Source organism: Thermobia domestica, chromosome 12 (genome assembly GCF_964235325.1).
Source record: "Thermobia domestica chromosome 12, izTheDome1.hap1.1, whole genome shotgun sequence".
In the NCBI taxonomy this organism is placed as follows: Eukaryota; Metazoa; Arthropoda; class Insecta; order Zygentoma; family Lepismatidae; genus Thermobia; species Thermobia domestica.
The window spans coordinates 129,175,914-129,203,389 of NC_137465.1; the positions used below are offsets into that span (position 1 = coordinate 129,175,914).

A 27,476-nucleotide genomic window follows, 5' to 3' on the forward strand; every position below is an offset into this window, starting at 1 on the left:
CTTTTAGGGGCACGTGGGTATACATCGCAACCACGAGCACTTAGGGCAACAACCTAAACAAAAGTCTGAGTGTAAAAGCTTTACAACAATCCCGGGATGGTTAGGAGTGACTAGATTTTGTGTCAGTGCCTCTCTCTGTGTCACTTTTAGACTGAAGATCTCATCTTTGTTTACACGCTCTTCAAACTTAGAAAATTCTCGATTATATATCAATTAGTGCTATGTATGGAATGTTGGACTGTATAGTTCGGAAACTTGGACATTACGGAAGTTGGAGAAGAAATATTTAGAGAGTTCGAAAAGTGGTGTTGGAGTAAGATGGAGAAGATAAATGGACGAGGACAGTAACAAACGAAGATGTTCTAAAACGTGGAAGAGAGGATGCTTTTAGTTAGCAGCCTTCGTAGGAAGGCTAATTAAATTGGACACATCTTGCAAAGAAATTGCCATCTTCATACCACCATAGAGGGAAAGATGGAAGGAAAGCCAGGATTAGGAACAACAAGTGATAATGATGTGAAAAATAGAAGAAAATACTGGGAGTTAAGAAAAGGCTGAAGATCGAGAAATATGGAAGAAACATTTCCAGGCCCGAATCTTAATAAATAATAATAAAGTCCCAGGTCCTCCCAACAGGCAGAAAACTTAATAATATGAATGGGACGATAGTACATCGATTAAAATACTAGGTGTGTGTGTTCATGCGTTCTGTCTTACACTATGCGTCTTACAGCACATAAGATGTCACAGACACTCAGTCACGTCATGATTTAAAGAATTCACCGCTGGCTTACTATGACATCTAGCGGGAAATTCAGAACTTGAGTAGTGAAAGGGCATCTTAACTGATACACAAAGCTGCTTTTCTATGTCCGAACTTGAAACTACATGCTGCAATACAATTTCAAAGTAAACTTTGCATATATGCAAAGCTGCGCACTAAAGGGTTAAAGGTGCTAACGTTTCTACTAATAACAGTAATTAGTGTCAGTCAAACATGCAAGGTTACCCAGTGACGGTAAACATACAATCAGATTTGTGCAAACTACCGCGGTTTGATATAGTCAGGAAATAACATAGTAACGTTTTAGGAAGAATTCGATGGCGCGTACCAGATCATTGGATATGACTGTAATATATAGATCTTATTTTTAACTCAAGGAAATATTCAGTATATGTTTGGAATGGTTTGGTGCAGATCTGTTTGTCAAAGTACTAGTAGTAGTCATTAAGTTTTAATTATCGCCTCGAAAAATTCAAGCTGCGACCATGAAACTTGGTGATGGTATTAGTCTTCTCTACATATTCACCCTTCAATGCGAGATAGTCTTCCCAAGACAAACACCGTGTGCGTGGGTTTTCTCGGGGTTCTCCCGTTTCCTCCCACTTCCTTCATTCCACCATTTCATTCATTACTCATCATCACCGTCTCCTTTAGCCTAACCGACATAACCGTGGGACGTAAAACGCAAAGATTTCATTTCATTTTTAGTCTTCCCAACGATGAATGACTTGACGGAGACCTTAGTCTTGATTTTGGCTGTTCATGAAACGTTCCACCTCGAAAATCGTCTCGTTGTATTCCTGAAATACCTGCTACACAATGATTACTTCATCAACGGAGAGAGGAGAAATTCACTGAGTGCAGTGTCTGGAGAATACAGAGGGTGAGGCAAAATTTTATAGCCCCAAGAAGCAGCATGTGTGACTGCGTCCTGTGCAGAATGAGCCAGGGTTGTCGTAGAGCAAAAAACCCTTTGGACAGCTTCCCTAGACACTTCGTCTTTATAGCCTCCCGTAACCTCGTCAGGAGATTTCGATAGTATGCTTCTGTGATTGTTTGCCACTTACAAGCATAATCTGGCATCACCACACATGGCAGTCCCAGAAAACATCCAGCATCACCTTGCTGAATGATGGTTGTGTCTTTTTCTGCGGTGGTGAATCCACAGATTTCCACTGCTTGCTTTGCCCCTTTGTCTCGGGGTCTTAGTGGTACATCCAACATTCATCCATGGTGATTAGGCGTTTAAAGAAGTCACTTGGATTGGCCTGACACAGCTGCAACATTTCCGCTGCTGCCTCGATTTGGCGGGCTTTTTGAATGAGTATGAGCAGTCATGGAACCCAGAGGGTGGCAACTTTTGTCATGTGCAGGATGAAAACTGATCCATAACTGATTTTCACTTTTTCTATTATCGCTTCGATTGTGATAGGCCGGTTTGCGAGCACCAGGGCCTCCACTTCTCTTACAATTCCCGGTTCTTTACAGAAAGATGATCTGCTACTTCGTTCTTCATCATTCAAACTTCTCTGTCCACACTTGAAGTGCCTGCGTCACCTAACCACTGTGTCATATGATACTGCATTGTTGCCATACACTTCAATCAACTCAGCGTGGATTGTTGCAGCGTTCTTTCCCTTTAAATGCAGAAAACGAATTCCCGTATGATATCATTGGGCTGCGCCATTTTCTTTTGGCGTGCGGTAGTACTGTGGCTCGGGGATTTCAATGTGTACAAGGACTAGACATGTACCTCCAAAGAAAGAAAGAATAATTAAGTAACTGCGTTTTTTCGAGATGGTAATTAAAACTTTATCACTACCCCTCATAATTTGTTTATGAATTCAAGGAGGAGGATATTAATTAATAGCAGGTTATCATATTTTAAAACTAAGTTCAATCTAAATATGCTGTGTCATTAACGACTTAAATTAAAAATTGCTACCAAATAATAGCTAGACGATTGATCCTTAGTTAAATGAACCACTGTAGCTTTGAAACGATATGAAAACGGTTACTCCTGTACTTGATCATTATACCATATACGTACATACTTGAAATACAAGTGCGAATTTCAACTTAACTCTACAATAGTTTATTAATTTGTATTGAGCCGAAGTCAATGTGCAGCTGCACTGTGCATGCGCAACTCATCGCCGTGAGATTGCCACGAGGTAGTCAACAGTGTCACGCAGTAGAACGGTGTGTCGAGCGTAGGCTGATGCCGCCGAAACTGAACACATTCTGCGAGGAGTTCGTTGTAGCCCTTTTCGACGCTAAATTCACGGCTTCGCGCATGGTAGAAATGTGTAAAAGTGCGAAATTTTCTTGTAGGTTGTGGCATTGTGGATTGTATTACACGGAAATATGCGGCATAATTTCCTGGGCCCACCACACCGATGCGAGCAGTTAGAAACCACCCCCCACGTGAAAAAATCCCTTGTTATTGCGTGTGGTTTCGGCGTATGACAACCCCCGAAAATCCCCACACACACAGCGCGCGATGACCAAAAAATGACACATATCACAGGCGAAAATCAAGCACGCCATTCACAAGGATTTACGCCTCATGATCAAGAGCAGTGTGCTCGCTCTAAAACTGTGTCATGTGGCTGAGCGAAAAAGAAGCTGCAGGAGGCTGTATGAACGTCATGTCGCTGGTGATCAGTAGAAGTTTCGTGTTACCCTTGATGAGGCGTGGATTTACCTCTGAGATTGTGGTAAAGTTCCCGCCATGACATACAGACCTGTTGACGCCAAGGGTCGAAGCACGTTCTTCCACCAGTGCGCAGAGAGTTTCGCATGATTGTGGCCAGTTGCTCGTACAGAGCAAATTGCGACTCCGAAAGATGGAGCGAAACGTCAAAATCAATGCTGCGTACTACCAGACTCATGTCCTGACTCAAATATATTGTACGGACAAGACGTGAACTAGGTTCAATTAATCCAGGACAAGGCATCCAGCCAGCGAAAACCGCTGAAATTATATCCTTGTATGGAACAGGAAACTGGAATTGCGGCAATTCTTATATCTGACATTCCTGTCAAGAGGCCAGATGCCATCCAATGGACTATTATACTTTCGGACTCCTCAAGCGGATCTATCCCTCGAGGCCACACCATCTCCGTCTTGTGGAAAGGCTGTAAAGAGGAGTAGGAATCAATACTGATAGTCCAGCTGCAACACAGTCTTTTCCAATGGAAACTCTGATGTCGGCCAAATAGTCAGTAGAAGTGGCCTGCAGATCGAACATAACTTGTGGTGGAAACACTGCATTACCTAGATAAGTCGCACATTCAAATTCGGCTCAATATATATGAATCAACCTCTATATTAGTTATTCACATATCATATTCTTAACCTAAAGTTGACTTCTTTATTTATTGATAAATGTAAGTTTAAATATCTGTACCTGGGAGCATGAAGTGCGTAAGTCACATTACCTTGTTTTCCAGAAAACAATAAAAACACTTACTTAAGTACTAATTACATATTGGACTTACTACATTATATACTTGGTTAATTACGTCATCAATACGTATAGAACAAGATACAAACAACTATTCGTTGCAGACTTCCATTTAACTCATTTTCGCCAAAATTGGACTTACGCACTTCATACTCTCAGGTACAGATGTCTTTTTTCGTATAGTTATAAATCAAATCAGTTTCCGAAACGTTGGCAACTTTATCATCTCTTCTGGAAATTTCCCGAGAAGTACTATTTAATATTCGTCTCCAAGGAAGTTTGTCCAGTAAACTTATTGTATATATGGAAATTGACTTGATACACGACTTAGCGTTATTAACAGTGTTATATGTAAATATAAATATTGACGAATAATAATGATCAAAGATGGTTAATTTCAAAAATCTTCATCAGTGGTATGTATGAGAAAGAAATGTATGCTAAATATTCCGTTTCATTTTCTAGATGATGTGCGTCTTAATAGACAAAATGTTAAAAACCCAGATTATAGAATGTTCTGCCGTTGCAAATTGGATTTTCTCAAAGGAAATGACAGGCGAATTTACGAAGTAAGTTCTATTTAAAATATGTAATCAATCGTAATTTTAACTGTTATTACTTGTTTTAGATATTATAAAATCATATTCGATATCGTATTTTATTGTAGTTAAACTCAGTGGGCCTATTTTTATTAAGCAATAATCTGTTGAAAATGGGGCACTGTAAGTTATAATATAGGTGCATACGCTGACTAGCTAAAACATGACCACTTACCTAATATCAGGTATGTCCAGCTTCAGCTCGCAGGAAAGCAGCAATGCTGTTTGGCATGAAAGCAATGAAGCCTTGGTAGGTAGCTGGAGACATTGCGTACTACATATGCACACACAAGTCACTTAATTCCTGCAAATTCTTCGATGAGGTCGAATTTGACGTTCAATTACATCACAATGTGTTTCCTTTGGGTTAAGATCTGGTGTGTTTGAGAGCCATTCCCAGCTGAAAAACATGGTCGACTTGCATGGCTGCACATGATCAGCAATGACCCACCTATTCAGTGACAATGTGAAGGTTCCCCAAATCGTAATAGAACCACTGCTGGCCTGCCGTCGTCATAATGTGGACGTCTCTAGCAGCTGTTTTCCTGAAGGCGACGGATTTTGACCCGGCCATTGATGATGAAGAGAGTATCGTGATTGATCAGACCGTGGAACGTTGTGTCATTGATCGGCGATCCATTGAGGATGGGTATATGCCCATTCCAGTCGTAATCGACAATGTCGTGAAGTTAAGATTGGTTCACTTCACATGTGTGACGTCGGCTGTAGAAGCCCGTATCTTACAGTGTACAGTGAATTGAGTACTTAGACATACCCGTGCTTTGCTCATTGTTAAAGTCTGCTGTTAATTGTGTCACAGTTAGCTCCCTATTTGACTTTTTCTTAGTGCTTAAGTTCGTACCAACCTTAACAATATATGACGTCCAACATGTTTAATGAAGTGTAGCCGCCCAATGCGTTGTGGTTTGGACTTGGTTTCACCGTCCTTTTCTTTGGAAGAACTACGGCAGCTCGCGAACATCCGACAAGTCGCGCTATTTCCAAGATGCTCTTTTTCAGCTCTCTGGTCGTCCCAGTCTGTACCCTATCAAACTGATACATCGCCGGCTTTCCCCATTCTACGCATAAGCATCATACAGACTGATCGAGTGAGATCCCTCTCACCATCTGGCTAAGAGTTCTGTTGTGCCCTGTGACTTTTACATCAGCTCAACAACTTCATTCAAAAGTAGTGGGTGGTTATAATTTTAACTGGTCAGTATATGTTGTTTTCTTTCTCAATGAGAGCTCCCTTGTGAGTAAGCGGTTAGCGTACGTACCTTTTCGTGGGTGACTCGTGTTCGATTTACGGCACGAGCTGAAGTGGTTCGAATTCCACGTTAAGCTGTAGACCCACGTCTCATATAGCCTCGCTGCTACAAGGGACGCTAAACTCAAACCAAATCCTCAATGATGCTGCTTAGTGGCATTATCCAGTTAGTAGGACATAAGTATTAAAGAAGTTATCACACTGTTAGAATAAATGAGCCAGATTCAATTTGAGAGGATACAAAAATCTTACCTCTTGGTATAATATTTCGTACTTTGGACACATTTTTACACGTGAGGAAACAGCAGACATGTGTATACTTTTCTGAGTGCGTGAGTTTATTTATTATGGGTTGAGGCAAGGATGTTATAAAATAGAGGATCTACCCGTACAACAAAATCGTGAACCCATACGTCACGCCTCAGAAGCTCTTGACATGCGTCAGTCCGACGATGTTTCAGTTCCTGCGTCAGCTGTCGCGGAACCCAAATGGCGAAAACTTTTCTGTAGCTGGGTTCGTCATGCACTATATGGATGTACTGAACCAAAGCTCATATTCAGCAAGGAAGCCATTTCAGCCAGGGGGACATGCCTATTTTTCTGAATAAGCCAATTTGTTGTGGCTTTGGACTCCCTGTCACATCTTGATGAGCCTGACTCGGGGAGCATCAATCAACAAAGTCGTACCTTCTCTGAATTTATTGCACCACTCGTAGACTTGCCTCTGTGACAGAGAGGCGTCCCCATACTTTAATGAATATCAATCGGTTTCACAGTTTCACTCCTTAAAAATCGAATAACTCCACTCTGTTTCTCCTTCGTGCATTTCGTAGTGGTGCCGCCATATTCAATTAGCTGTTACTCAGTTCCAACCCCCTTGGCGTGGGAGGCCCGAGTTCGATTCCCGGCTGGAGCTCATGTGGTTCGGATTCCGCGTTAATCAATAGGTCCCGTCTCAAATAGCCTCGCTGCTGAAATTGACGTTAAACTCAATATCAACTCAACTCAACTCAGTTCCAACCCCCATCTACCAGCACTGCTACTGAGGCGGCAAGTGTCTGCTAGTGTCTTCTACGAGTGTCTGCGCCCAGCTCGCAAAGACGTCAGGGACTGTGTCTGGAAATTTCTAAACGTCTAGAAAACAAAATAAGTATTTAATTGCACTTTTTCGGTCTTCATTTGATTCTCCTTCATATGTATATATACGCAGTTATTTCATAAATACTGTCAGAGGTTTGGAAAGGAAACACAGACACAGTGTTGGCGATATATTAATATCCTTTTGCAAAATGATACGTGGAAGTATGGAGCATGAAGAGCACCAATCAGTTGTTTTCAAAATGTCCACCTTGAGCCTGGGTGTAGGTCCGAAGTCCACTATAGGCCGTCTTTTGTGGATTTCTAAAACTATCCTTAACGTTGATCATTATACAACCACTGTCCTGACCGTTGTAGAAGAGACATTTCTCATTAAAAGTGACAGTCTGATGCAGGAAAGATCCTAGTTATTCCGTACACTCAGTGAACTATCATCTCCAGACGGTGATCCTTGTTGGCCGGTGTAAGCTCATGCGGCATTCGAAAGCTCGAACTTTTCACCTTACCGATTGCATGGAGCTGCTGAACGACAGTGGTATAGTGTATGCCTAAGTCGTCTGCAATAGCACGAACATTTTCCCGAAGGTTTGCTTGCTATCATAGTATTCCTGAGGAGCTCATCGGAACGTGTTGATCGGCGGCTGCGGAGCTCATTTTGCAGTTCTGTATCACCGGAAAAGAAATTTGACAAACCAGTGGCGTAAAGCGTTCATTCACCACTTTTAGTCCAAATCCACTGTTGATGTTTTCTAGCGGCTAGATGTGCTGAATTTCCGAGTTTGAACTCATAAAGGAAAATCACTCGATGTTCATGGTGCACCTTTACACAGCTTTGTTCAACCACACCCTATCCCCTAAAAGGCTGGGCACCTAATCCTGGAACATACAAAATTGTGACGTTGTAGTAAGTGCAGGGTGTCTATCGGTCACGAAAGTCACGAAAAAGTCACGAAATCAGAAAATGGTCATGAAAGTCACGAAAAAGTCACGAAATTGAGCTTTTGGGTCACGATTTTTTTTAACTTTACAAATGTAAGTACAGATTGGAAAATTTTGTTCTGTGAAACGTCAAAATTCACCACCAAAAATGTCTATGGCCGGCTTTAGACGCTACCAAATCGCAAGCAAAGTACGTTTGTATCGCATGGATGAAAATTCGGCCTAATTCGCCCTTCAAAATGTTAGAAAATTTTATTATTTGGTAAAGAAAAGGTCACGAAAAAGTCACGAAATTTCATTTTGGAATTTTAGTAGACACCCTGAAGTGTGACCTAGGCCCTTCTATTGCTTCGATTAAAGAGGGTAGTTTTCCACCAGGCATAAATACTGGACATTTCAATCCAATAGTATGGTGATGTTATTTATATGCGAATCTTAGATTGTAATTTTTGTTTTATTTATTTATTTATTTATTTATTTATTTATGTATTTTAGGTTGTACATATGGGAAATATTGCATTTGACAATTCGGAAAATGAACAAGCATGTAGCGAGGCTAGCTCGTGAATTGCACGACGCACGGGAGAGGCTGCGCAGAGCTGAAAGTGACAGTTCGGACTCTGATGAAGATCGCGAAGGTGGAAACACGTCCCAGAAATCAGAAGATCGAGAGAGGCCCTCTGAAGAGATGGTTGAAAGAATGGAAGAGAGGTTGGAAGCTGCGCAGGCGGATCAGAAAAACCTTTTCCTGATTATATTTCAGGTAAGTAAATAGCAGAAAGATCTAAATATAGCCTGCCCAATTCAGGGTATGAACTTCGAGTTATCGTACCGAAATCTTATTGCGAACTGTTTTCTACAGCTGACACTGCTGAGTGTGAAGAATATAGTAATTATACTTATTTACAATCGCAAACGTTGGTGTCACTCAAAATACCTTGATTATATGATTATATCTGAAATAGAGTAGCTGCTTCATATCCAATTTTACTTTTCACTTGCAATGTAACTTTGCCTATATTGTATTGTGTAAATGCATTCAAAACTTGAGGCCGGTTGGGGATGCATTTTATATCCAGTTGAGCTAATTTTTCTCAAGAGTTACTTTGTATTGATATCGAATCATTTTAATGGGTGAGACACACATACACACACCAAAGAAAGAAAAAAAACCTCGGAAGTCGGAAAATAACCATCCTACACTATGTTGCCATTCGTCACCGGACACCCATATCAGTACGTTAATCCAATCTCTCACACCATGTCAGTACCTTATAGAACCGCCTTTTGCCACAGTGTCGTACGCTCCATTTAAGCCCTTTTCATAAGTTTGCTATACGTGTCGACGGGAATCTTGGCCCATTCATCCTACAAAATGGAAAACAGGTCAGTAGTGTTTTTGGGCTGCATGGCCTGGCTCTCAAGTGGCACTTCAACTCGTCTCAAAGGTATTCAGTCGGGTTGAGCTGTGGACTTCGGGCTGGCTAATTAAATTTTTCCATACCTATATCCTCAAACCACGTGTTTATAATGCCTGCCGTATCACATGGAGCATTTTTGTTCTGAAACAAATATAGGCCAATACCGACGCATTGCGGGCTATGATATGTGGCTTGTGAACTGCTGCTAGATCATGAAAACCAAATGCTGCCATCTCCAGACGGACGGTACGATCACTCAAAGCACTATTGGAAGTCGATCAAACCTTCTGTGCCGCCATCTGTAATTACGCTTTCCGATTTGACTTCACCACACGTTTCAAGCATTGACGGTCACGGTCTGTTAATATTTTCGCTTTAATGAGCTGAGACGGTATGTAATAACCCCTTCCCTCTTCAATTTCTCGGTAACATCACTTACTGTTGACAGAGGTGTTTGAAATTTGTTGGAAATCTCACTGGTCGAATGTCCAAATCTGTGGGCTCTTGTAATGATCCCTCTTTATGCCTCACTCAGTTCGTATGTCTGTTCCATATTGGCTGCTGTAGCTGATATACGTGTATTCTCAACCAGCAGTGCCTTTTATATGTTCTATGACTCCTACAGACGATCTCAAACATTTTCTTAGGAGTGTCAGGTGACGAATAGCCACATAGTGTTATATATATATATATATATATATATATATATATATATATATATATCCTCATTTCTAAGAATATAGTTTAAAATAGGGAAAATTTTTAATGATAGTCAGAAGAATCTTTTCTGTTTTTTGCATCGTAAAACCTCTCTAAGTTGAACGCTTATAATCCGCTGAAATAATTCCCAACTTAGAGAGACGTCTGAAATACGTGCAAAAAGGTGGCATTCATATTGTGAGATACATAATTTCTGTTATATTTTAAAATATATTGATAAAGCTGACACTACTCTGACATAAGTAAATAGATATTCAAAAATTTGCCTGTAACCATTGCTCCGTACCAATGCACAGAAGAAAACAGTTGTGATGCTGCAATTAGTACTTTAATGGAGCCCTCTTTTGTAGGACCAGGGTTAGCAAAAACCATGATTTTTAATGAAAAAAAAAATTTTTTTAAGCCGGTTTTTTGGTTTAAATAATTTGCTCTATGTATTTATATCGCATATGGACAGAAATAAGTTTGTTTCGCCTTGGTGTTATTATGCAACAACCGGGTTATGTTGGAAGGGGTCACATAAGCTTAAAGCGGAATCCAAACCGCTTCTCGGCTTACATTTGAGAGAAATTGTTCTCTGTTTGAACTCGAAACCGGGACTGATTGGCCACAAATGCGATACGTCTGCCGACTCACTCATGAAGGACTCCTGATAAAAAGACGTAGTACTGATCTTTATATACTTGTTAATATAATTGTCAAGAGTCATTTCAGAAGGACAAAAAGATAAACAGTTGCAGAAGTGAAACCATTATACAGAATTACATACGGACAATTTCAAAATACTGCAGAGTACAGAAGAACTAATTTAGCTCAGGTTAGTTCACTACGACTTTTATTAGTCCCAAGCTAAAGAAATACAACGACTTAATTTGCATATCAGTAAGAAAAGTGAATAAAGATACGAATTATTTGAGTCCACTTTGGCTCTGACCCATTCATACATAAGTAGATACCAAAGATACTTCTGATTTCAATAAATGCCTCTCGTAGGGTTTGTATGACCGTGGCTAAGCGGTGAGCGTACGCATCTTTGGCGTGGAAGACCCGGGTTCGATTCCCGGCGGGAGCTCATGTGGTTCGGATTCCACGTTATCAGTAGGCCCACGTCTCATATAGCCTCGCTGCTGAAAGGGACGCTAAACTAAAATCAACTTTCCCCCCACCCCCTTACAAAAGTATGGCATTTCGATGTATTTTATCAATAGTAAACACTATTAAAACGAAACAATATTTAGAATTTTTCTTTGATTGCAATTGCATAATAATAATAACAAACTATTTTAAAAATCAAATGAAACACACACAAACTTATAAGAAAATAATAAAAGTTGCTCTTGTAGTATAATCTCTTTGAGTAATGAATGGGGAATTTATGTCTGAATATAATACGAATAATATACGGGAGTGAAACATGATAAACCACAAATGTGTTCAAGATCTTACGAAAACACACGTATAAGAACAATTTTATATATATATATATATATATATATATAGATATATATATATAACCCTGGTTTAAACCTGGGTAGGACGTAAAGCTTCAAGCCCTACAAGATCTGGTATTTTGTGAGTCATTAGTGACATCCTGTCTGAACCAGTTGTGACAGAGTGCCGCGAGTAGCTGTTATTTGTTCATGGGTTGTAAAATTTTACGTGTAGTAAATGCGAAACAAGCGAGTTTGAACCCATTTTGCCTATAGTTACAAAAGTTTTTCTTGACATCTATGCATGGGGATTTACACTCACCCACATAATTTTTGTTCAGCTTAATAAGATCTATCGATTGGTGTGTATATATATATATACTTTGGACATTTTTTCGTTAAACTCAATAATGTAGAATTCTTTCAAAAATTCGCCAAATTGATTTCCTAATATTATTCCTATAATTTTAATAAATTGCAGAATAGTTGCCAATTTTCCACGGAAATGATTATTCCAAGAACCGAGAAAAAATGCCCAGGATTGAGAGTTCAGGTATATGTGTATACGTATCTTCAATCGGTACCTGGCAAATGTGTTCAATTTTGATAAGTATCCAGGATAAAGAGGTATCCAAATTGAGAGTTTTTGCTGTAGAACAGATCTCATTCTGGCCATAATATTTCGTATTTTAGTGACGCCAAGATTATCCAGTCGAAATAGGGATAATATCCTAAGTTGCTGCGTTGACATTTTTAAGGCGTGGGATTTGTTCCCATTCATATATTTCATATGAAAAACACTGCTTATGAAATTCAACTTGAAGTACGTTTTATTTTGTTTGCTTTCAGTTGGTAAATTTTAGATTAATTTCTTCTAGATAATGATAAGTTTATTATAAGTAATGTATATCTCGATAAACTTAAATCTGTACGAAGTTATAGTTTTCACATCTTTATTATTTTCACCAACAATCCTGCTAGCAACTTCACACAAAGCTGAATGCGAATAGGTATTCGGGTTTATTTAGAACATTGAAAAGATAGTAATAATCACATACCATCTACAAATATAATGAAAGACATCCAGCTTCTCCAAGAGAAAAATGAGTATTATAGGAACTACAAAATCGGTTATACGAGATCTTGCTTATTAATGGGTACTCCAAATTTTCGTTGCGGGGACATGGTGGCTCAGTGTGGTAAAGAACACTTACCTTTGGTGCATAGGGTCCTTGGTTCGACCCAGGCCAAGTAAGTTTGGGTAGACAACATCGTGTCCGTGGCTTTTCTCAAAGTACACCCACTTTGTCATTCCACTAATTCTTCTGTTATCATTCACTTGCTTCAATCATCGTCTCCCTTAGCCGAAAGGCCATAATTGTGGGACGTTAAACTGAAAGATTTCATTTCCTTCCGCCATTAAGGGTTTGAAGCAAAAATCAGTTATTCCTAAACTATTCCTAAAAAAGAAAAACTATTTCTCTAAACACATGAATATATTTGGTCTAGGAATTAATTCGTGCGGTTTTACAAAAGATGGCGTAACTAGCTTATTGTCCCATAGTTTCGTTGATCCAAACATGCGTTGAAAACTACTGTCATTGAGCATCTTGTTTAGTATATGTCAGTTGCTTGAAGCGGAAACAACAACATTTTTTCTTCAACTGAAAATGGCGCATTTTGTGCCTGATAGTGTTTTTGCGGGGAGTTATTCTTCATTGCTTTAACATGAAGAAAAGTGCTACCGCAAGTCATCATATTTTAGTGGAAGTGTTTGGTGACCATGCTCTAGCTGAGCGAACGTGTCAGAAGTGGTTTGCACGGTTTAAAGGTGGTGATTTCAGCTTGGAAGACCAAAAGCAATTTGGACAGCCAAAAGAATTTGAAGATGAAGAATTGAGAGCATTGCTTGATCAGGATTCGTGTCAAACGCAGGACGAACTTGCAAAAGCATTTGGAGTTGAGAAAACAACAGTTTCCAAACGTCTCAAAGCCATAGGAATGATTCAAAAGATGTCTTATTGGGTTTCACATGAATTGAAAAGAAAGACGTTGAAAGAAGAAAAACCGTTTGCGAATTGCTGCTTCAAAGACAGAAAAGGAAGGGATTTTTGCATCGAATTGTAACTGGTGATGAGAAGTGGATTCATTACGAGAATCCTAAACGAAAAAAGGCCTGGTAGTCTGGTGGCAGAGCAAGAGAACCTTGCATTTTGGGGTGACCAAGGTTTTTTGATGTTTTCTTATAGATTTTGATGTGCTGAATCCAAAACTGTCGGGTGCAACTCTGGCACCCTTGAGCATTTCCCACAAAACTCACTAACGATTTCCCTTTTCCCCTTTTTATTAAAAAATCGTTGACTTCAGGGAAATTATCTGTAACTTCAACAGTAGTTAACGTAGAATAAAACTTCAAACTTTGTTCTGCTTCTAATGAAACAGTCTTTCCAACTATGTTAATCACTTGGGGCTGCGACGAACAGGAAAAGGAAATAAAATGGGAAATTCTGGAAAATTCCCTCCCAAAGCATCTTTCAGCCTTAATATCCAAAAGCCGTACCTCGAATCTACATCCGGAAAGAAAATATTTTTATATTTTCGTGAACTTTCGACACTAGTAAACAATATTAGGAAGGGTACCGCCCTGGCACCCTTGAACATTGCCCATAAAACTCACAATTTCCCATCATTTGTATTTTACCAAAAAATTATTGACTTCTGGGAAATTATATGTAATTTCTACAGTAATTAACGTAGAATAACGGTTCAGACCTTGTTATGCTTCTATCGGAACAGTCTTTCCAACAGTGTTAACCACTTGGGGCTGCAATGAACAGGAAAGGGAAATAAAATGGGAAATTTCGGAAAATTTCCTCCCAAAGCATCCTTAAGCTCTTAAAGTACAAAAGGGATGGGGTGTATCTCCTTCCTAAAAAAATATCTTTTATATTTTCATGAACTTTCGACACTAGTAAACAATATTAGAAAGGTTGCCACCTTGACCATTTCCCATTAAACTCATGATTTCCCATCATCTATATTAAAAATAGTTCATTGCGGGAAATGTACCTTGAACTTCTGTACAAATTAACAAAGAATAATGCTTCATCCCTTTCTGCTTTTGTTCGAACAATCTTTCCAACGATATCAGCCCTTAGGGCAACATTTGCAATTTCGAGACAATTTTATTAAGCATGAATGTAATGTATTTAGACTGTTCCAAAATTTTCTATTATCAGTGTATTAATAAATCTTATGTTAAAAAAATAAATATTCTTATAACTTTCTTCGATTTTTATGAATTTGATTAAAATGTAGCACCTGTAATTCGAGAGGTTTCGGACACTTAGAGAATGAATGTTCTAGTGGCATTCTAAAAGCCACACTTAGCTGTAAAAAATGGTTATTCAAGATAAACTTACATAATGACTTAAGTATATCATGTTTATTCGTAATATTATGCCTCACTATTTTCTTCACTCTCGTCAGCGTCGTTATGTGTGTACGTGTTTAGTTTGTTGTAGCATCTACCATCAAAGCATTTACAGAACATTGTACAAGGTAGTTTACCTACACAACTACATCTTCTTGTTGAACAAGGTTTTACTGACGAACAGGAACATTTGATGAGGTGAAGTACATCGGCAGGAGCTGGCTCAACATTTGGAGGAAGCATAACTGGCCTTAACGATTTGGTTGTTTCATCACGTGTCCATCTATAACAAATTGGATCAACATTTTGTGGGTCTGCCCTGTCTGCACTCAGCCAAATTAGCATTTGTAGATGTGCGCGCTTTACATTTTGTTTAAAAGCTTCCGACGTGGGTGGAAGAGAGCAAAGTAGTGGGGCTCTTGTGTGAACAGATGCAGTTTTTTTTCTTCGAAACGTTAATACGTACTTCTATCATAGACTTCACACTTGCTACACCATAGCATGCAGCTACAAAGTTAGTTGCTTCTTGTTCTATATCACTGGTTATCTCTTCCTGAGACCCCAATTTTTTCAAGCTAACTCCTTTTAACACTTGTTTAATGGCTGTTGATTTTCTTGTATTATAGCCACCATATTCAGGAGTGACTTCAGGACTCCTAATGATCGACTTTAAAAACTCGAAATCTATTCTCTGTGCTCTGTATACTGAATAAACTTGAGATGCAAGTAATGCTAGAGTTGGCACTTCTTTTACTGAGAAATGTTGGGGTATTGGTGGCTTTTTTGGCCCTGCAGGTGTACCGGTGTACAGGCACTCCACTAGTCACACGTTCCTTCATTTCTCCCTTTGTAATGCGACAAATTTTGTTACTGTTGCAACTCCATGACTTCTCCACTTGAGTTATCAGCAGAGACATACTGTGAGTTTGACGATGGTCATTTTGAGATGAAATAGACGTGTCGAAGTTGTCATCAACAGCTTGCACAAATCCGTCTGTTGAGGGATTAAGTCCTTGCAAAGTTGGTGCTTTGCTGGCTTCTGCTGCAGCTGATGCTTTAAATCTTAGGGTCTTACTGTAACTACAAATGATTCCAAACTTATAGAATTCGTCAATGAGACGTTTGCTGTTCAGAATCATATCAAGAGCAATCTGGAGAGTAGTTGGCTGTTTTGTCAATGCTGCAATTACCATATTTCCAATGAGTATTGCAGGTAGCTCAGTAATTCCAAGCATCTCTAATAGGGAAAGTAAAGTTTCACTAACATTATTTTTAATATTGTCTTCAGAGTGGGTAGTTTCGTAACTTTTCAATCTATCATCAGGCTTCTTCACTTCATTCATTATCTTTGTACTTAGTTCTTTTACTGTTTCTCCATCATCATCATCATCTTCGGTAATATTCATCGCAAGAGCAGCTTGATTTTTAAAGGCAGGAATACTGGATAACCAGGAGAGCACAATACTAGAAGGTCTTTACTTATTCTTTCCTGAACATCTCTTATAATCGCAAGACGATCAGTTCTAGTTCCACCGTTCTGTTGATAAAGATGGTAACCTTCGATGGAGTTCCAAATACGAGAGGTGTCCTCTTTTAAAGCTGTCGTGACTGCGTTGATTCCATCTCCGTCACTTACTTTATTTATGCTGCGTTTCAGTGAACAAATTTTAGCTGACTTACTGGACAAAATTAATTGTAACAGTCTTTGTGGTAACGAGGGTCTGCCGCATGTAGATCTCTAACAGCTCCATTTACAAGCACTCGAACAGCTTCGGATAATTCGTCATTTCTAACATCACAAATTTTGAGGATAGCTTCTTGAATAGTCGGTTGCCCTGGACGATAGACCGTTCTAAGAAGGTGATATCTGCGCCATCGACTTGGATTTTTAGGATCAGGATCGGAACAGATCTCTCCACAGAATAGACCAGCAGTACGAAAATTGAAAGATTTTGCGTCTGATCTACTAATCCGTTTCACCTCTGGTACAGAGGAGATTGATGGGATGCGCACAAGACAAGATTTGTGGCTGTCCCGACTCGAAAATGTGCTGTAAAACTGATGTCTCGACTCGAAAATGTATATTTCTCTATTGGAAGAGTCGTGTCTCGACTCGAATTTTGTCAGGAAAATCCTGTCTCGACTTGTCTCGTTCGCATCTCTTGAGGTTGAACTTGACTGCTCTTTGGTTCTCTTGATATGCCACTGCGAAGTATATGTTGATACGCAGTCCTTATGAAAGTATATTGGCACATTTTCCTCAAGAGAAATAAACCGTCCGTCACGTTTAAGACTACTTGCCAACATAATTGATCGAACTCGAGCTGGTCCTCCAGTTATAAGCCCCTCTTGTGTTTTCTGACAGATGAAAATGCACTTCTTTTCTTCTGCCGTGTTTTTAAAAAGTGCACTATGAACCACTACTTTGAAACGTGCTAACACACATAAAACAGTTTATTCACTTGGCACTAGTAAGTTGTAAATAAGGATGCGCACGAGACAAAATTTGAGGCTGTCTCGTCTCGAAAATGTGCTGTAAAAGTGATGTCTCGACTCGAAAAACGTATATTTTTCTATTGCAAGAGCTGTCTCGACTCGAATTTTCTCAGCAAAATTCTGTCTCGACTCGACTCGTGCGCATCCCTAGTTGTAAACTCACCCATATGTTCACTAAAAATTGTTATGTCTATGTGATGGCTGCTACCTGTATATATATATAAAAGATTGAATTAATACATGGAGGAACGTTAGAATTAATAACGATGAAAAGATAAAAGGAAATTTAAACATTAAAATCAATGAACTTTTAGCCAGCAATCATAAACTGAACTTAAATTGTTAAAAACAAAAGCGAATACAAGTACTAAATATATCCTACTGCCCAAATTATATGAGGAAGATAATTGTACCATTTATTGTGCTACTTATCAATTCTATAAATGTAAATTCCTTTTAAATTTTAATTATTCAAGTGTGTATTGCACGGTTACGGTTCACATGTGTACGGTTATTTTCAAATGTAGAAAGTTCATGAAAATATAAAAATATTTCTTTCGGAAGGAGATACACCCCATCCCTTTTGTACATTAAGAGCTGAAAGATGCTTTGGGAGGGAATTTTCCAGAATTTCCCATTTTATTTCCCTTTCCTGTTCGTCGCAGCCCCAAGTGATTAACATTGTTCGAAAGACTGTTCCAATAGAAGCATAACAAGGTCTAAATTGTTATTCTACGTTAATTACTATAAAAGTTACAGATAATTTCCCAGAAGTCAATAATTTTTTTTTGGTAAAATACAAATGATGGGAAATTGTGAGTTTTGTAAGAAATGTTCAAGGGTGCCAGGGCGGTACCCTTCCTAATATTGTTTGTTAGTGTCGAAAGTTGATGAAAATATAAAAATATTTTATTTCCGGATGGAGTTTCGAGGTACGGCTCTTGGATATTAAGAGCTGAAAGATGCTTTGGGAGGGAATTTTCCAGAATTTCCCATTTTATTTTGTTTTCCTGTTCATTGCAGCCCCAAGTGGTTAACACTGTTGGAAAGACTGTTCCCATAGAATCATAACAAGGTCTGAACCGTTATTCTACGTTAATTACTGTAGAAATTACATATAATTTCCCAGAAGTCAATAATTTTTTGGTAAAATACAAATGATGGGAAACTGTGAGTTTTATTGGAAATGTTCAAGGGTGCCAGGGCGGTACCCTTCCTAATATTGTTTACTAGTGTCGAAAGTTCATGAAAATATAAATATGTTTTCTTTCCGGATGGAGATTCGAGGTACGGCTCTTGGATATTAAGAGCTGAAAGATGCTTTGGGAGGGAATTTTCCAGAATTTCCCATTTTATTTCCCTTTCCTGTTCGTCGCAGCCCAAGTGATTAACATAGTTGGAAAGACTGTTCCCATAGAATCATAACAAGGTCTGAACCGATATTCTACGTTAATTACTGTAGAAATTACATATAATTTCCCAGAAGTCAATAATTTTTTGGTAAAATACAAATGATGGGAAATTGTGAGTTTTATGGGCAATGTTCAAGGGTGCCAGGGCGGTACCCTTCCTAATATTGTTTACTAGTGTCGAAAGTCCATGAAAATATAAAAATATTTTCTTTCCGGATGGAGATTCGAGGTACGGCTTTTGGATATTAAGAGCTGAAAGATGCTTTGGGAGGGAATTTTCCAGAATTTCCCATTTTATTTCCCTTTCCTGTTCGTCGCAGCCCCAAGTGGTTAACATAGTTGGAAAGACTGTTTCATTAGAAGCAGAACAAAGTTTGAATTTTTATTCTACGTTAACTACTGCTGAAGTTACAGATAATTTCCCCGAAGTCAACGATTGTTTAATAAAATGGGGGAGGGGAAATCGTTAGTGAGTTTTGTGGGAAATGCTCAAGGGTGCCAGAGTTGCACCCGGCAGTTTTGGATTCAGCACATCAAAATCTATAAGAAAACATCAAAAAACCTTGGTCACCCCAAAATGCAAGGTACTCTGCAAATCTTATGGACTGGCTGCCAGACTATGGGTGAAGCAAGGTGAACCAGATCCTTCACAACCGAAACGAGATATTCATTGTGCAAAGGTTATGCTGTATATATGGGGGGATTTGAAACATGTGGTGTACTATGAACTTCTGAAACTTGGTGAAACTATTAATGGACACCGCTATCGACAACAATTAATGCGTTTGAAGCAAGCTCTGGCCTGAAAACGACCAGAATGGAATAACAGGCATAATAAACTTATTTATCAAGATGATAACGCTCGACCACATGTCGCAAAACCGGTCAAAACCTATTTGGAAAATGTCGGATGGAAAGTGTTACTCCACCCGCGATATTCACCAGACACTGCTCCGTCTGACTACTACTTGATCGATTGCATGAATAACGATTTGATTGGACAGCGGTTCACTTCTTCAGAAAATATCGAAAAATGGATCTTTGATTAGATTGCGTCAAAAGATGAGGAATTCTTTCGACACGGAATCCGTAAATTGCCTGAAAGATGGGAGAAAGTAGTGGCTAGCGATGGACAATATTTTTGTTAACGTATTCATTTACTTTGTTTTTGAAATAAAGCTTCAATTTTTATTAAAAACCGCACGAATTAATTCCTAGACCAAATATAATAATGTTTTTTTTATTATTATTATTTTAACTGTTGTTAAGAATAAGCTGGCTACCCATTTCTCTTTAGTAAGCCTAGTACTCCTATCCACATTTAGAAGTAAATCAAACATATGTGGATTTTCTTTAGCCCATTGAGATTTTTATCTAGAGCAATTGTTTCAGAATTTGGTTGCTAGAATATGGCCTATAAAACAAGGTGGATGGTCAAAACTATGAACACAAATCTTGAACAAGACTTACATATAAATTATGTCGAAACCCATTGCAAATTGCCAAAACCTACGACATCCGAGTAGCCAAAATTAATGAAACAGTAATTCAAATGATGAGGGGTGATGATGATACAATATGGATTGTAATGATGTTTTATTTCTTGCTAAGGAAAATATCAGTAAGATAGAAATTTTAGATAACTGTGGATTGATGTATCTAAGTTTACTTTTTCAGAGTACACCAGGGGCGGACTGGCCCACCCTGCTACCCTGCAAATGCAGGGTGGGCCCCCTCCACCAATTTTAAAAAGATGTACTCAATTAAACCTACCAGCATCAAAAATATGGCAGGGTAACTCCCGCAAACTTGTGTTTTGCATAAAAAAGACGTAAAGTTAAACTTTCATGAACAGATCTTATTCTTCTTCACGTTTATCGACTTGAAAAGGTTCCGTCTATGAGACAATCAGGCCCTAAAATATTGCGGGGTTTGTGATACAACAGCTGTTAAAAACGAGCACGTTAACTACTACTTTTTTAAATATAAGAAACACAGTAGATTTCAGGCTTTCAGATTTCGCAAAAGACTTTCTTGGGTTACTTCAAATGACAATTACTTTCATCTGCGATTCATATAAAAGAATGCAAGTGTGGATTAAGTACAATGAAGAAAACTCAAGTGGTAGACAGCTACTTCACCGATTACAAAAAATAAATCTGACAAGGTGGTGGAGTAAAGATCGAGCTCTAAAGAGTATCTTTGATGATTTTTCGACACCTTTGCAAGATCGGAAGAGGTTCACGACGCTGCTTCAATGTCTACTCACTATTGCAAGTATGAGTGATTTTCAAGCTGAAGTCACATTTAAAGCCAAGTGTTTGGTTCAGAACTGGTGTAAATTTCAAAACATTCTTGCGGCTTTTGTTTTCAGCCAACTTTTTCACCTATGTATATCTACTTCGCAGTATTTGCAAAAATCTGGTTTGGATTATCTAACGGCAACAAAAATGATTTGTACGTTACAATCAGACTTAAAGCAAAAACGGAACGTGTTTTGTTCTACGTATTGAAACTAAAGCTATGGAGTTTGCAAAGGACTTGAAAAGACAATTGAAGGATGCAGGATACGATCTTGTAGTTGAAACTTCTCTCCTTGGAAAGAGAATACCAGTAGCAACTCTTCAAGCAGACGAGCTTTCCCATGATGAGGCAAGAATTTTAGATTCTCCATCAAAAGTGTTTCAGATAAATGTTTTCAATGTTATTTTCGATACTGCAATTGAGCAATTACATTCTCGGTTTATCTGCGACGACAGTCTCATGAAGGACATTGCATGGCTGGATCCTACCCGTTTCCATGAGATAAGTACTTTAGAAGAACTACCTGATTCAGCTCTCAATACTCTACCACATTGTTGAAAAGTGGAAAGAGAACAAATTCAAGAGGAACTGCTCCAATTTGCTCGTCATTATAGGGATTATAATCCACCAATATGTAAAAAGCAGGATATTTTAAGAAATGAGCATGGCAGAGAGCAATATGCTCATAGTAGTGAAAAAGAGGAAAATGAAGAAGAGGAACATAATGAAACTGAGAGTGAGGAGGAAGACGAATAGAAATGCAAACCTGCAAGACAGTGTAAAGTGTATTTAGTTCGTGCACTTCTCCTGCTTCACGAATTAAATCTTTATGGTCCATTATATCCATCGTTGTATAAAGCGTATAAGTATGTTCTAACTCTATCGTGTACCCAAGTATCATGTGAAAGAATTTTCTCGATTATGAAAGTGATAAAAAATCGGTTGCGTTCATCGCTTGGACAAGATTTGTTGGAAGACTTTATTCTTTTATACATAGAAAGATCATATACGTTTGATTACGACAAAGTGATTGACGATCTTGTATCTAGCTCCAAAGAATTAGGTAGGTATTAGAAATTGAGTGTAACTGGGGCATAATGAAGATATTAATATTAGGGTACATTTTTGACATTCATATTAATATATTATATTAGGTTACAGTATGCAATTCAGTAGAAAATTTCAACCAATTTGATATTAGAACTGATTTATGAGGAAAGAAACTTACATTATTTCTGTCAGTGCTTTAATTATTTAGTGTTTCAAAGTCGAGATTAGTTTTTACTTATTGCACATGTATATATTTTGGATTTTCTAAAACATGACACTCATTTGTTTAAATAAATGGTTTAAACTCATTACATAAAAAACAATAGCATAATATAAATAACTGAAAGCACCAATTCCGGTATTGTGTGTGTTTACAATAAAAAATTATAATGCCAATTACACACTGTATGAGTTACTATTAAAATGTTCCTACTTCAGATTTTTTGTAATTAATGTTTTGCTTTTGTATGAATATATGGGATACTATTTATGGGTTCGAAGATGGACTTCTATATGTAATACATATGAAGAATGCCAAGTACATTGTTTACATTTTTGTACAGTGGGCCCTCATTTCAGTTTAGCAGGGTGGGCCCTATGGTTGCCAGTCCGCCCCTGGAGTACACGAATATTCGATATTTATCTTATTTATAGTTTAGTAATGAAGAATGTAATGTGTAGTGTTAACTTCATACGCACGACAGTTTGCTAATATGCATCATAAATTGCTTGTAGGTTTTGTTGTTAATTAAATTGTCACTTGTTAAAAAATTAAAAAATATATTTCATAACTGGAATTTAAAAAGTGTATAGTTATTAAAACTGAAATTGTCTTATTGTCTTGCAGCGATTCATAATGATCCTGTCAGAGCATCTTGTTCGATGTGATACAGATGGAAAGGATTTTAATACGTTTTGGTATAGATGGACTATTGGTAGGTTGCAGCAAGTGTTTTTAACGGTAAGTAATCCCTTAGTAATGTTATTCTAAATATGAGAAACTAGATATTAATTTTGTATATCATTTGTAGCTAGGGCAATATTTTGATGATAGTTACTGAACTGATTTTTTTTTCTAAGTCTCAAATGGAAATTTCTACAATGTAGTAAACTATAAGCATTCCTTAAAAACAGTGTGTTGGATTCATAGTTTCGATCCTCGCTTCTTCCTGTTCAAAGTTAGGTGCTTTACGAAATTTCCTTGAAGTAAAGAAATTATTACTGGATCTAGTTAGCTGTAAATTTATTACAGATAAGCCAACGGTAATCTCCATTCTGATTCTCTAATTTGACACTTAGTTGAGTTTCTCAGATTATTTCTAGATTTCACAATTTGTTGTTGTCTGTAACCCTTAAAGGAAAACTCCTCGTATCTTCATACATTACAGGGTTCCTATTGGTCAGGGAAAGCTCAGGGAAAATGATGCGGGTCAGGGAAAAAGACTGGAACTCAGGAAAATTTTGTAAAATATATTTTTTCTAACATTAATTGTACACCAATTTCGGCTTAGCCAACCATAAATGATCACAGTATGGGACGTTGCTCAGACTTTTATGGGAGGTAAGTGGAGTGTACGTATGAGCAATTGATCACTATTTGCCTCTATAGAATAAATATTCTCATATATAAATATTCACTGTTATTTATTCCTTATTTATATATCAGCGTCATCCGACACCTGTCATGAAAGGCAGGGAATTTCCTGCCAAAGGTCAGGGAGAAGTCAGGGAAATAGATTTTTCCAGATCAGTAGGAACTCTGTCTTAACACTGCAGTTCTCACTCAATTGTCTCTCAATTGAAAGTTTTTCTCTTTAATCTAAAATCGTTTTCTGTGTAGTTACTCTGAAAGTAGGGCCATTAATATAAAGGTGGTTCCGTGATAGAAATGGTACACATTGAATAAACAGCTGACTTCGTTTTGATCTATAGCGACAGAAGGAAGTCTTCAGTATATTATTATAGCGACAGAAGGAAGTCTTCAGTATATTATAATTTTTCATGAAGTGTCGTTATTTTAACATGAGTATTCTCACACAAATAAGGTACCCTGAATGTAACAAAAAATCAAATATCTTGCTGATGTTTTATCGATGACAAAACGTCATTGGAAAACTCTAATTATTCCCGTTGTTTTTATTTTAATATATACTTTTATACATGTATTTTTCTTCTCGATTATATATTTTCTGCCATACTTTCATTTGTTTCTGCTGAAATTATTATTTTTACTTTTCCAAATACAGTACCATATTTACTTAAATATATAAGAGCCCCCCCCCCCTTTTTTTTTGTTTCATAATCGAGGGTTAAAATTCGTGATTATATAATATGTATTTGGACAAATAGTAGATAGCAGTGGATGGTTTTTACTTATTTATTCACTGTTTAAGATTTTTCATTTATTATTATTTAGCATAGTGTTTTATTTTTACCATAAATGTAACACTGCTTTTTTTAAAAGAATTGAAAGAAATGCTACCGGCATCTCTGTTTGGGAAGGTGCAGTTTACTCTTAACCTGTCACTAGTTTTATAGCGATGAGCTATAGGGTTAATAGTTAAGTAAATTTTCTGTTTTGATCTTGTAGGTGTGGCTTTATCCAAATAAAAAATGAATTCTCAAAACGAACACAAATTTTTAGGGGGTACTTACATTCGAGTAAATACGATATTTTATATCTTTTCCAGTATTTCATTATTCTTAAAATTAACAGAATTATTCACTTTAATCGATCATGTAAGGATTAATTAATGTATAATTATTTATTATTATTATTTATTTTTTCAGCATCACGAACAGGTCGAGAAATACAGTTCAACGTTGGAGACCCTCTTATTTACACAAGATTTAGATCCACATATTCTGGAGGTGTTTCATCAGTTCGTCTCTCTTAAAGCATAAACTGTAGTAATTTATTAAACTTGTCATGAACATGAAGCAAGTTTTCATTTTACACGCAGTGACGGTTTTTTTGTGTAAAATTTCCCCATATAAATTATGGAGAATAAGGTGGAATATAGTAATTCTGATCAATGAAGATTTCAGAAGTTACCTGAATGATACATTATCACGTTAAATAAAGTGTAAAGGTGGCTCTTTACATATATTCATTCACATAGTACATATTTATGTTCATATGTAACATACATTTCATCATTCTTTTCTTTCTTTCGTAAATTTTTTTTAAGGACAATTGAGTATCTATATTTCGAACTGTAATGCGTGTCGGAAACTGGAAAATGTTTTAATAAATGTACAGTATTACATGCGATTTGTTTTCATTTGTAGTAATTTCTGTGAATTCTAGTATACAAAGTGCGCTCTCAAAGTTAAGTCCAGCTCGCAATTTCAATTTTGGCAAGTAAGGGTAAGGACGTCTATGATGTCGTCCTGTTAAGAAAAGGCACTGTACTTTTCGAAGGTGGTAGTAAATAGTGAGAGATAAAGATTTGAAATATTTTTACGAGGGCTGTCTAAAAAGTATCCGACCTTTGGCCAGAAAAATAGTTGCGAATACCTGACAGATTTGGGACTCTAATCCCCTTCAAAGTAGGCCCCTTGTGCTTCCACACATAGCCCACCGATCCTTCCACTGCTGGAAACACCGCTGGAAGTCTTCTTTTGGAATGTTGTTCAGCTCCGTCGTCGTGTTCCGCATTATGTCTTCTCTACTCTCAAAACGGGATCCCTTCAGAGGCGTCTTCAATTTTGGAAACAACCAGAAGTCACAAGGAGCCAGGTCTGGAGAGTATGTTGGCGAACGGTTGTAATTCCATGTTTGGCTAAGAACGTGTGGATCAATTGGGATGAATGTGCTGGGGCGTTGTCATGATGGACGTGCCAGTTCTTCGCTGTCCACATGTCTGGTCTTTTGCGCCGGACTGCGTCACGGAGTCGCCTGAGAACATCTTGATAGTACTCCTTTGTCACTGTTTGTCCTTCCGGTGCGTACTCGTGATGCACAATTCCACGGGCATCGAAGAAAATAGTCAGCAACACCTTGATTTTGCTTCGCACCTGCCGCGCTTTCTTCGGCCTTGGAGAATCGGGATGCTTCCATTGAGACGATTGTTGTTTTGTTTCTGGGTCGTACCCGTACACCCATGACTCATCTCCAGTTATCACGGTATTCAGATACCCAGGATCAGTGTTGGTGGTGTCCAGAAGGTCCTGTGCAACGTCAAAACGGGTGTCTGTTTGTTCCTGAGACAACTTGGGTACAAATTTAGCAGCCACTCGTTTCATGTTCAAATCGTCACGCAAAATTGCATGTGCAGAATCTTTACTCACTCCAACATCTTCTGCAATCTCCCGCACTGTCAAACGGCGATCTGCCATCACCAAATTTCGCACCCGCTCAACAACAGCTGCATTCCGAGCAGTTTGGGGCCTGCCGCTACGCTGCTCACTCTCGACTGATGTGCGGCCATCTTTGAATCGGTTGAACCATTGTTTAATTTGTGTTACACCCATCGCATCTTCTCCAAACACCTGCTGAATCTTACGAATTGTTTGGCTTTGAGAATCACCCAGCCTTTGACAGAATTTGATGCAGTATCTTTGCTCAATTCGTTCAGTCATCTTGCGAGAAACACTAAATCCGACGAACACTACCAACAGCACCTCACTTCGCGACCACCAGCTCACGACTGGCACACGCAAACGCGGTGAAAAAATTAAAGCATGCGCATTAAGGTTCCTCCTTCCACCGTGCACGGTGGCGCCGCCTGAGAATCACTACTTTGTGTGGAAAAAATTAAGGTCGGATACTTTTTAGACAGGCCTCGTATATAATTCTTTTTCCAATTATAAAAATTCTCAATTTAGTGGCGATATTTTCCATGTTCAGAATGAAAAACTAAGTAACAGTTTCAAATGGAATAAGTGATAAAAGAAGTTTCAGGCATTTACGTGTCTACTTTTTGAATATAGGTAATGATAAACAAATATCGTACAATAATTCAAGAGAAAATCAATTCTTGCTTACGCAGAAGAATTTACAAGCAATATTGTTCGGAAAAATAATCCTTATATTCCTTGTAAATCA

The 27,476-nt window shown here is 38.1% G+C and overlaps 1 protein-coding gene across 1 annotated transcript in view; it reads left to right on the forward strand.

The window, feature by feature from the left end:
- Cbp80 (Nuclear cap-binding protein subunit 1) overlaps positions 1-25,695 on the forward strand; it is a 201,311-nt gene extending 175,616 nt beyond the window's left edge. Inside the window, exons 14-17 of the mRNA XM_081734092.1 lie at positions 4,720-4,823; positions 8,656-8,923; positions 23,274-23,387; positions 25,217-25,695. Of these exons, the coding sequence (XP_081590218.1) occupies positions 4,720-4,823; positions 8,656-8,923; positions 23,274-23,387; positions 25,217-25,330 (600 nt within the window). The 3' untranslated portion in view covers positions 25,331-25,695. The remainder of the gene's footprint in view (positions 1-4,719; positions 4,824-8,655; positions 8,924-23,273; positions 23,388-25,216) is intronic.
- The last annotated feature ends 1,781 nt before the right edge of the window (positions 25,696-27,476 follow it).